The sequence below is a fragment of the Oncorhynchus clarkii genome, chromosome 1 (assembly GCF_045791955.1).
Source record: "Oncorhynchus clarkii lewisi isolate Uvic-CL-2024 chromosome 1, UVic_Ocla_1.0, whole genome shotgun sequence".
Lineage (NCBI taxonomy): Eukaryota > Metazoa > Chordata > Actinopteri > Salmoniformes > Salmonidae > Oncorhynchus > Oncorhynchus clarkii.
The window spans coordinates 74,437,524-74,448,866 of record NC_092147.1 but is presented as its reverse complement, the minus strand read 5'-3'; the positions used below and the strand labels follow the sequence as shown (position 1 = coordinate 74,448,866).

The window sequence follows — 11,343 nt, the reverse complement described above, 5'->3', positions numbered from 1 at the left end:
GGAATCCATTTCTATGTAATATGACTTAGTCTGCAATGTTGTGTGGTGCCCTACCTTCTGGATGGTGTCCAGCATAGACCAGCCTCCATTCCAAGGCTTGGTGGACTTCCTCATGCAGTTCAGACTGGCCATGCTATGCCACTTCCTGTCCTCCAGCTTACTGTAGAAGGCGTTGGCCAACATCAGCACACTGTCATACAGGTACAAGCTGGAGACCTGGGGAGAAACAACACATCAAAATATATTCTATGACAGGTGTTGAGCAGAATCAGCAGTGACACGCAACTATTATCCTAGTTTGAGACTTTGCAGGGAAAAACTCCCAAAACGAGATACTCAAAAGTACTTGTTGAACCGTGTGAAGGTTGACAAGACCAGCATAAAAGCGGCTCCTCTCTGCCACTGCCCCTGTGAGGTTTTGGGGAAATTAAGTTCTCAGTAGGGAATATACACTTTTCCCAGCATGGCCACAGAATGAAAGGGAGAGACAGACCCATGGTGCTATTCACCTGGGGAGCAGAACACACCCGGTCTGACACTGCAACGACAGCTTTTATGTTACAGACAAGAGATATGAAAGACCACCAAGTTTTTTTATGATAGAAAAATACATGTCTGTTGAAATGCCACAGAGTATTTGTGGTCCAGCTTTTCTAACTTGTCTGTAGGAAATTGTGATTGTGATTTATTGAAGGAACACTGGACAAAGACGAGCCCAAACACGTTCCCTGGAATTTTCAGTTGGTATACAAATAGGCGCAATGGATGCCTGAGTCCACAGCATGCTTTCGATATGAGGGACACCAACAATGGCATGTATGAATGGCAGGGTACAACAGTAACAACATGAGAGATATTTGCTGAATGCCACCATTCCTCAGGCACCCCAGTCACAGACTGTTCTCTCCACTACCGCATGGCAAGCGGTACCGGAGTGCCAAGTCTAGGACCAAAAGGCTTTTCAACAGCTTTTACACCCAATCCACAAGACTCCTGAACAGGTTTTCAAATGGCTACCCGGACTATTTGCATTGTGTCCCCCGCCCCCCAATCCCTCTTTTAGGCTGCTGCTACTCTCTGTTTATCATATATGCATAGTCACTTTAACTATACATTCATGTACATACTACCTCAATTAGCCCGACCAACCGGTGACCCCACACATTGGCTACCCGGACTATCTGCATTGGGTCCTGCCACCTACCATCTGTCGACCACTCTTTTACGCTACTGCTACTCTCTGTTTATCATATATGCATTGTCACTTTAAACATACATACATGTACATACTCAATCAGCCCGACTAACCGGTGCCTGTATATAGCCTGGCTGCTGTTATAGCCTTGCTACTGTATATAGCCTGGCTACTGTATATAGCCTGGCTACTGTATATAGCCTGGCTACTGTATATAGCCTTGCTACTGTATATAGCCTTGCTACTGTATATACAGTGCCTTGCGAAAGTATTCGGCCCCCTTGAACTTTGCGACCTTTTGCCACATTTCACGCTTCAAACATAAAGATATAAAACTGTATTTTTTTGTGAAGAATCAACAACAAGTGGGACACAATCATGAAGTGGAACGACATTTATTGGATATTTCAAACTTTTTTAACAAATCAAAAACTGAAAAATTGGGCGTGCAAAATTATTCAGCCCCCTTAAGTTAATACTTTGTAGCGCCACCTTTTGCTGCGATTACAGCTGTAAGTCGCTTGGGGTATGTCTCTATCAGTTTTGCACATCGAGAGACTGACATTTTTTCCCATTCCTCCTTGCAAAACAGCTCGAGCTCAGTGAGGTTGGATGGAGAGCATTTGTGAACAGCAGTTTTCAGTTCTTTCCACAGATTCTCGATTGGATTCAGGTCTGGACTTTGACTTGGCCATTCTAACACCTGGATATGTTTATTTTTGAACCATTCCATTGTAGATGTTGCTTTATGTTTTGGATCATTGTCTTGTTGGAAGACAAATCTCTGTCCCAGTCTCAGGTCTTTTGCAGACTCCATCAGGTTTTCTTCCAGAATGGTCCTGTATTTGGCTCCATCCATCTTCCCATCAATTTTAACCATCTTCCCTGTCCCTGCTGAAGAAAAGCAGGCCCAAACCATGATGCTGCCACAACCATGTTTGACAGTGGGGATGGTGTGTTCAGCTGTGTTGCTTTTACGGCAAACATAACGTTTTGCATTGTTGCCAAAAAGTTCAATTTTGGTTTCATCTGACCAGAGCACCTTCTTCCACATGTTTGGTGTGTCTCCCAGGTGGCTTGTGGCAAACTTTAAACAACACTTTTTATGGATATCTTTAAGAAATGGCTTTCTTCTTGCCACTCTTCCATAAAGGCCAGATTTGTGCAATATACGACTGATTGTTGTCCTATGGACAGAGTCTCCCACCTCAGCTGTAGATCTCTGCAGTTCATCCAGAGTGATCATGGGCCTCTTGGCTGCATCTCTGATCAGTCTTCTCCTTGTATGAGCTGAAAGTTTAGAGGGACGGCCAGGTCTTGGTAGATTTGCAGTGGTCTGATACTCCTTCCATTTCAATATTATCGCTTGCACAGTGCTCCTTGGGATGTTTAAAGCTTGGGAAATCTTTTTGTATCCAAATCCGGCTTTAAACTTCTTCACAACAGTATCTCGGACCTGCCTGGTGTGTTCCTTGTTCTTCATGATGCTCTCTGCGCTTTTAACGGACCTCTAAGACTATCACAGTGCAGGTGCATTTATACGGAGACTTGATTACACACAGGTGGATTGTATTTATCATCATTAGTCATTTAGGTCAACATTGGATCATTCAGTGATCCTCACTGAACTTCTGGAGAGAGTTTGCTGTACTGAAAGTAAAGGGGCTGAATAATTTTGCACGGCCAATTTTTCAGTTTTTGATTTGTTAAAAAAGTTTGAAATATAAATGTCGTTCCACTTCATGATTGTGTCCCACTTGTTGTTGATTCTTCACAAAAAAATACAGTTTTATATCTTTATGTTTGAAGCCTGAAATGTGGCAAAAGGTCGCAAAGTTCAAGGGGGCCGAATACTTTCGCAAGGCACTGTAGCCTTGCTACTGTATATAGCCTTGCTACTGTATATAGCCTTGCTACTGTATATAGCCTTGCTACTGTATATAGCCTCCCTGTCTTTTTTACTTTTGTTTATCTATTGTTCACCTAATATATTTTTTTAAACTTAGAATTTGCACTGTTGGTTAGAGCTTGTAAGTAAGCATTTCACTGTTGGTTAGAGCCTGTAAGTAAGCATTTCACTGTTGGTTAGAGCCTGTAAGTAAGCATTTCACTGTTGGTTAGAGCCTGTAAGTAAGCATTTCATTGGTCCATTGTATTCGGCGCACGTGACTAATAATCTTTGATTTGCTTTGAACTCTGCTCCTCTATCATTGCTCAACCTGTCATCAGTTCAGTAAATGTAGTACTCTCGTCCTCATTACAGAGGATTTAATGGGACATTCAATCCAAATGATCATATTGGGTATAGAACGAACACACCTTCTGAGTTCAAATGAATGTGACAGTGGAAAATATGGTCACAATTGTAAAAAGTTACAATATAGATAATTCAATTGAAATTGCAATCTATATTTGTCCCCTGTGGCTCTGAAACGAAGGCTGCTCAAGCATAAACACACTTACCATACCTAAAGGATTTGTTATCATTGAAGCTTTATGATGGTTTAATGCACCACTTGATGAATCCTAAGAAAGCAAGTCTGGTGTACTTTACATGATAATGATTTGACACCTGTGCATTTCTTCTTTGACAAATTATTTGGTCTTCAGTTCTCCTAATTAGGAAATGCAACTGAGAACCATGTTGTTTTTTTGTCGGGGCGGGCGGGGGGGGGCATCTGTCCTAAACAGTGTTCTACACTAGCTATGGAGCCTGCATAGTAAGTCACGGTCACTGCACACTAGATGGAATACAGAGAACATTTATAAGACATTTCTAATGTTGGAAATCTGTGTGGCTGTGCAGCCCTGTGTAATCTGGTGATGGTGACAGTCTGAGGGTTTTAACATTGAAGGAAATGACACCGTGTTAGAATGATGACAGCGTTCAACGTTGTGATGGCGCTGACGGGCAACTCGCTCTGGTCGCCCTTCACTATTGTTTTGGTCATGGTCATGTTTCGTCAGTACGTGGGGTGATATTGGGTGAATGACAAAGTACTCTGTGGACTACACTGATGGTGTGGATATATGGTGTGGCTGACGGTCATTAATAAAGTAATCCCAGTCACACTGACCTCCAGGGACTGCAGGTAGCCCTCCTGGGGGTCACAGAGCAGGGAGGAGATGCGGTGGTTGTTCCTCATGCACCGGATGTTGGTGTCTCTCCACAGAGGGAAGATCTGACGTATGACGGTCATCCGGCCCAATGAACTGTGGACCAACTCCATGATTTCTGTGTCACTCACCTCCTGCGGCAAAGAAGAGAGGATGGGGTGGGAGGGTTCATGGTAAAAACCATGAAAAGAAATCTAATAATTTACTAAAACGTTCACACTCTGTAGAAAGTGGTCTAAAACGGTCTATTCACACATTCATTATAGGACTAGGTACATGGTAACCATAGTGCAGGTATTGATTAAAAAGTGAATCTTGTTACCAGTTCGTGTAACAGTTGAGTATTAGTAGGATTAATCAATAGATCAATCAATAAATGCAAGCAATAAACACTCTTTCCAAAGTCAAGTTTTCAATTAGTTTTCAGCTGAATATGGATTGGGATCATCACTGTCTGATATCTCTCCGTTCCTCTGATCCAGGTATTCCCAAACGCACAATGCGTTCAGGGGGGTGCCAAATAAAAATGTGATTCACATTTTCAGACAGTCCATTTATTTTTTCCAACAGGGCTATGCATTTTGGTAGCCTCGTTTCACTGCAAAAAAAATACAAAATAATCTAGTGTTCAGCTAAATAACAACACAATGTAAATTACAGGTAGCCTAGTCAAATAATTAACATCCAACCACATGAATCTTTACTCTCGCGCGGGAATTCCACTAACGGTCCGCATGTAGCCAAACGTAGCTGCTGCTCAATTCCGTTTGCTTGAAAATTGGTTTAAAAAAAGTAATGCCCATGTCCATAGAGACACATTCCAGCTCTACTGGTAGTACTGCTACTACTAGCAGTACTACACCTGCACCTGTCGACGACACAAGTTGTTCTGCTTCCACAAGCACATCCAATGCTAGCATCAGTAATTCTACATTTGTTGTTAGCCCAGCTAGCATGGACACTGACAGCTGTGAATCTGATGCAGCCGAAGAGCTACTGGCCCCTTACCTGGGAAAGCACCGAACAACAGACAGGGACATTGGACCATCGAAGAGTCGCAAATATGATGAGAACTACATTGATTTGGGGTTCACTTATATTGGGAGTAGTGCCTTTCCTCATCCACAGTGTGATATATGTGCAAAAGTACTATCTCACAACTAGATGAAACCTTCACTCTTGAAAAAGAAGCCACAGGGGTTTTTGGAGTGAGAATTAAGACGACTTCCGAGTAGCAAGACATGTATAAAAGCAACAGATACCATTAAGAGGGGCTAGAAGCGTCTTATGTGGTGAGCTACTGAGTGGCTAGGACAGGCAAGCCCCATACTATTGTGGGGGGTCAATTAAGGAAGACATCCTCTTCTGCAAACCACTGGAAACCAGGACAACAGGAGAGGATATTTTTTATGTACTGGACAGCTTTGTGACATCAAATGGACTTTGGTGGTCAAGATGTGTTTGTAGCTATACTGTTAGAGCAGGGAGACAGTGGAGTGGTAACGCGCATGCAAGCAGTTGCTCCTAACGCCACTTGGGTACACTGCAACATCCACCGAGAGGCTCTTGCTGCCAAAGGAATACCTGACAGCTTGAAAGACATTTTGGACACTACAGTGAAAATGGTTAAATTCGTTAAAGCAAGGCCCCTGAACTCTTGTGTATTTTCTGCACTATGCAATGATATGGGCTGCGACCATGTAAGGCTTTTACAACATACAGAAGTGCACTGGTTATCAAGGGGCAAAGTATTGACACGTTTTTTTAAATTGAGAGACAAGCTTAAAGTTTTCTTTACTGACCATAATTTTAACTTGTCTGACAGTTTGCATGATGATGAGTTTCTCACACGACTGGCCTGCCTGGGTGATGTTTTTTTCTTGTCTGAATGATCTGAATCTAGGATTACAGGGACTCTCCACAACTATATTCAATGAGCGGGACAAAATTGAGGCTATGATCAAGAAAAGTTTAAGCTTTTCTCTGTCTGCATTAACAAGGACAACACACAGTTCTTTCCATCATTGTATGATTTTTTTGTGTGCAAATGAACTAAAGCTTACGAACAATGTCAAATGTGATATAGCGAAGCACCTGAGTGAGTTGGGTGCACAATTACGCATGTACTTTCCCGAAAACAGATGACACAAACAACTGGATTTGTTATCCCTTTCATGCCCTGCCTCCAGTCCACTTTCTGAGAGCCTCATTGAAATTGCAACAAGCGGTTCTGTGAAAATGGAATTTAATCAGAAGCCACTGCCAGATTTTCCTACCCTGGAAAAATTGCGCTGTTAAGAAACTGATGCTCTTTGTAAACATGTATCTATGTGAGAGTGGATTCTCAGCCCTCACTAGCATGAAAACTAAATACAGGCATAGGCTGTGTGTGGAAATTATTTAAGACTGAGAGTCTCTCCAATATAACCCAACATTGCAGAGTTATGTGCATCCTTTCAAGCACACCCTTCTCATTAACCTGTGGTGAGTTATTCACAATTTTCAAATAACAAATAAAGTTTTATATCGAAGATGACTAAATAAAGAGCAAAATTATTGATTATTATTATATTATTATTTGTGCCGTCGTCCTATAAGAGCTCTTTATCATTTCCCACGAGCCGGGTTGTGACAAACTCACACTCATTCTTATGTTTAATAAATATATATTGTGTGTGTGGCAGGCTTACAATGATGGCAAAAAACAACATTTGAGAGTGCATTGACCCTGGTGCTAGAGGGGGTACACAGCTGGAGGTTGAACATTTTAAGAGGTATGGGACTATAAAAAGTTTGGGAACCACTGCTTTGATCAATTGACAAATAAACAACAACACTCCTTACATTTCTTAGAATCATAGAGCATACACCAAACAGCTGTGGGTATGAAGGAAACTCATAAGTCATGTATGCAGACAGGGGTGATACAGTTATGGGTGAGAGGAATGAGTACAGGGCCAGACAGGGGATGACCTATGAAGGGTCAGACCAATAGTAATGAGAGCCAGAGCAGGACAGCAGTCAATGATGTGCCAATCAACCAGAATTGGGGTCAAACACCACAGTAATGAGGCAACTGACAGTTCAAACGTATTTGTGCTTCTCCGTCTCTCTCTCGCTCTCGATCTGGCCAAGTCAAATTTTTCTCTTTCAGACATTCCATCTCCAAGCCTCTGTTTCCCGTTAGCTGTCTCTCTGTCTCGCTTTCTCCCTTTTTTTATTTTTAACTTTGTGTCGATTTATCTCGCTCTCCTTGGCCTTTTGTTCTCTCTATCTCACCATCCAAGCTCATTCATTCCTTCGAGAAATGCATAACTGTTATGCAACAAGCATACAACCTCATCAATAATTTACTGGGTGTGTACTTTACTGCTTTTAGAAAGATGTACATGTATTTTTATACAGCACAAACACACTATGAGTCATACAAACAGAATTTTGTAGGTGTTAAGTGTTTAAGTTTCCTCTTGACAGCCAGTCAACTGTAAACAATGGCTATTCATGAGGTGCTGTGTTGCATTAATCGGGTGGAATATGCCGCAGAATCCATGGAGGTATGACTTCACGTCCAGGGCCGTCCTTCCTGTCCTGACCTGTCAGAACGTTCCACCACCACCGCAGGTTACGTCTGTGACATCACTTGACACTGCAGTGACCTTGATAAAGCCATTTTACTAACAAGACAACAATGACCATAGATTAGTGGTTTTAAATAAAAGCATGGATCATTAAAGGGGCACTCAGAGTTGTCAATTTTTGGGCTTATAAATGAATGATATGTACCCATTAATTATTGAAGAATATAAATTATAAATGCCTCATGAGCTTAGTCCAAGTGTTGTACCCCATTAGAACCAAAATATTGATTGTTTACATTTACTTTGTTTACAAATATTAGAGTAAAACAAGCGATTATTATATATGCCTCATGAGCTTAGTTCAACTGTTGTAAAACTGCTTGTTTTACTCTAAGTTTGTAAATAAAGTAAATGTAAACACACACTATCTAGCCTCTCAACATGGTTACAACTCTAATTTTTATATCGCGGATGGTCAGTCCTTGCATCAATAGCTCTGTCTATGAATTTATGAGTGGTTACATTTTTCCAGCCCCATCCCTCAGCTTTTTACCCAAACAAGTGCGGGGAAGCGCTTTGTTATTGGTTCCACTGCTGATCGCCGCTTTATGCTTCAAATGGCAAGGTCTTAGTATTTTAACGGGGTGGGAGGAAGTTTGGGTATGCAAGGAAAGAACATTGGTGGCTTACCCTTTGAGTTTGTTGATTCGTATGGCACCACTCTAACACAATGTGACTAACATCCACTATTGTGTTACTCGGTAATACAATTTCAGTACAGGTCAAAACCGTCATTAGAGAGCTAATACATAGCAGAATGGATGAATGTGAGAGAGATCAGCTGTTTATGCATTCAGTGTGGACATACACTTTGAGGGGAAAACAATAGCAAAATTCAGATGACCTAGTTGAGGTAAATTGACCTAGTCAAGAAAGGAAACCCAAAATTCAACAGAGGGTAGTTTCAATGACACACATCATCTAAATACATTAATCAAATCAAGCCTGGCTGACAGCTAAATTATCCTCAATACGCCGCTCAATCATGTTATTAATCTTTCAAGATATATAAATAAAGAAATCCTGGTAATCACCATGGAGATTTAATTAGGAGTTAAGGTGCTTTTTGTTCTTCAACTTTAGACATGTATGCTGAGCAGCTCAGAGACTAAGGGAAGGGATCTCTGGGATGTACTCTTACCTAGCCAGGATGATCTCTCTCTCTCTCTCTCTCTCTCTTTTATATATATATATATATTGTGCAGCTCAAAGCAGTGGATAATTACAGTATGTGATGGAGCATACATTACTATGGTTAACTAAAGTGCTTGTCTATTTCCGACTCAATGATTTATTACAGTTTTTTGTCAAACTATGTTAATGTAAAATACACATACCTAATAAAAAAAAATACTGTCTTTGGATAGTAGAATGTGTTTTATTTCCCTCTACTATGCCCACTGCTGTTTCACAGATAGTGTCAACATTATCCGTTTCCATCCCAACATTTGTCGGGCAGTTACCACGGACAATCAGTCATATCATCCCTGTCCTCCTTGACTCTGGCTGTCACGCCGCGTGACTCTAATCCATCACACACAGACTCAGGTGTCACCGCCTCTCTTTTTTGTGAAAAAACAAAACAAATCCTGTTTGACTGCGTCATCCATCCATCCAGACAGAACCACCAGAGAGTGTCAACCACCCTCCCCTGTGCCAACATCACACCCTGGTTTGGCTGATGATTTAGAGAGAAGGATGCCTTGTCACTTCCTCCCACAAACATCAATCAATGATTTGTAACTGATCCTATCTTGTGGTGAAGAAAGTGGAAGATTGACCAAATTTGGTATCAACAATTGCTGAAGAATAACATGACAAACCATCTATTTTACTCTGCACCATTATTTTTATAATTCTCAAAACTTTTCAGTACATGTTCTTCTTTCTCTTTCTCTCTCTCTCCCTCTCTCCTCTCCATCCATTCTCTACTTCAGCTCTCCTATCAGTGCCTTTCTCACCAGTTAAAGACCCAGTGCAGTCCAAATTCTGTTTTCCCTGTGTTTTATATCAAATTGTACAACAGCTGATGAAACTAACACTGCAAAGGTAGAAGTGTTATTTCCTGATAGTTGCTGGTTGATAATACAATCTACACAGTACCTTCTAATCAGCAGGTTTGCATGGGTTTCGGCTTTCCATGGTGACATCGACATGTGGTTAAATTGATTAGACCAATAACAAAGAGTTCCAAAACTCTCTGCCAATAACAGCTTGTTTTCAGTTTTCCCCTTCCCACTCAGAATACTCCCAGACAATTCTAGCTAAAGTATTGCTTGAAAAATAGTATTTTGCTAAAATGCCCATTTTAATTTAAATCCAATTGGGAAAGGGGGATACCTAGTCAGCTGAACAACTTAATGCATTCAACTGAAATGTGTCTTCTGCATTTAACCCAACCCCTCTGAACAGAGCAGTGCGGGGGGCTGCCTTAACTGACATCAATGTCACTGGCACCCAGGGAACAGTGGGTGAACTGCCTTGCTCAGTGGCAGAATGACAGGTATTTACCTTGTCAGCTTGGGGATTCGATCCAGCAATCTTTCAGTTTCTGGCCCAATGCTCCTACCCGCCAGGCTAACTGCCGCCCCTTACAGTAAGGTACTTAATTGTTACCCAGAAACTATTTGATGTTGATATAAAAATGGCTGCATTGGCCTTTAACTCTTCATATGAACTCATTCTGAACTGACTTTCGTTAGCAGTGACAATAGATTATCATAGCTGGTTGTGGTGGCTGATGAGACCTCGCTGCAGTCTCCATGTCCTAGTTAGCACCGAGGCCCAGGGGGCAGAGAACTGACAGAGACAACCCCTCCTCTCCTGATGCCAGCCTGTCTGGCTTAAATGCATCACAGGGACCAGTGGAACACAGAAGCGTAGAACACAGGGCCTGGAGATTGCCTGGCTAAAATGGTTGCCCCCGCCCAGTCACAACACATAGTAATCATACTGGGGCATGGGGAATATATTTTAATCAGGATTAGGGGAAAGATGAACAGCGCAAAGTACAGAGAGATCCTTGATGAAAACCTGCTCCAGAGTGCTCAGACCTCCGACTGGGGGCGAAAGTTCACCTTCCAACAGGACAACGACCCTAAACACACAGCCAAGACAACGCGAAGTCGCTTCGGGACAAGTCTCTCAGTTTTTAAAATTTGTAATACATATGCAAACATTTGTAAAAAACAGTTTTTGCTTCGTCATTATGGGGTATAGTGTGTAGATTGATGAGGGGGAAAAAGATTTAATCCAATTGATAATAAGGCTGTAACGTAGCAAAATGTGGAAAAGGTGAAGGGGTCTGAATACTTTCGGAATGCACTGTATATAGTGATTGAGAGTGAACTATAAGTAGGCTTATTAAGTGAATACTTTCAGAATGCACTGTAT

At 41.6% G+C, this 11,343-nt stretch overlaps 1 protein-coding gene across 1 annotated transcript in view; it reads right to left on the bottom strand.

Annotated features, from left to right (window-relative positions):
• The window catches only part of LOC139417489 (glutamate receptor ionotropic, delta-1-like), a 346,221-nt gene that overhangs the window by 42,969 nt on the left and 291,909 nt on the right, over positions 1-11,343 (bottom strand). The window contains exons 6-7 of the mRNA XM_071166764.1: positions 4,273-4,446; positions 55-216 (exon numbers count right to left, since the gene is read on the bottom strand). Of these exons, the coding sequence (XP_071022865.1) occupies positions 55-216; positions 4,273-4,446 (336 nt within the window). The remainder of the gene's footprint in view (positions 1-54; positions 217-4,272; positions 4,447-11,343) is intronic.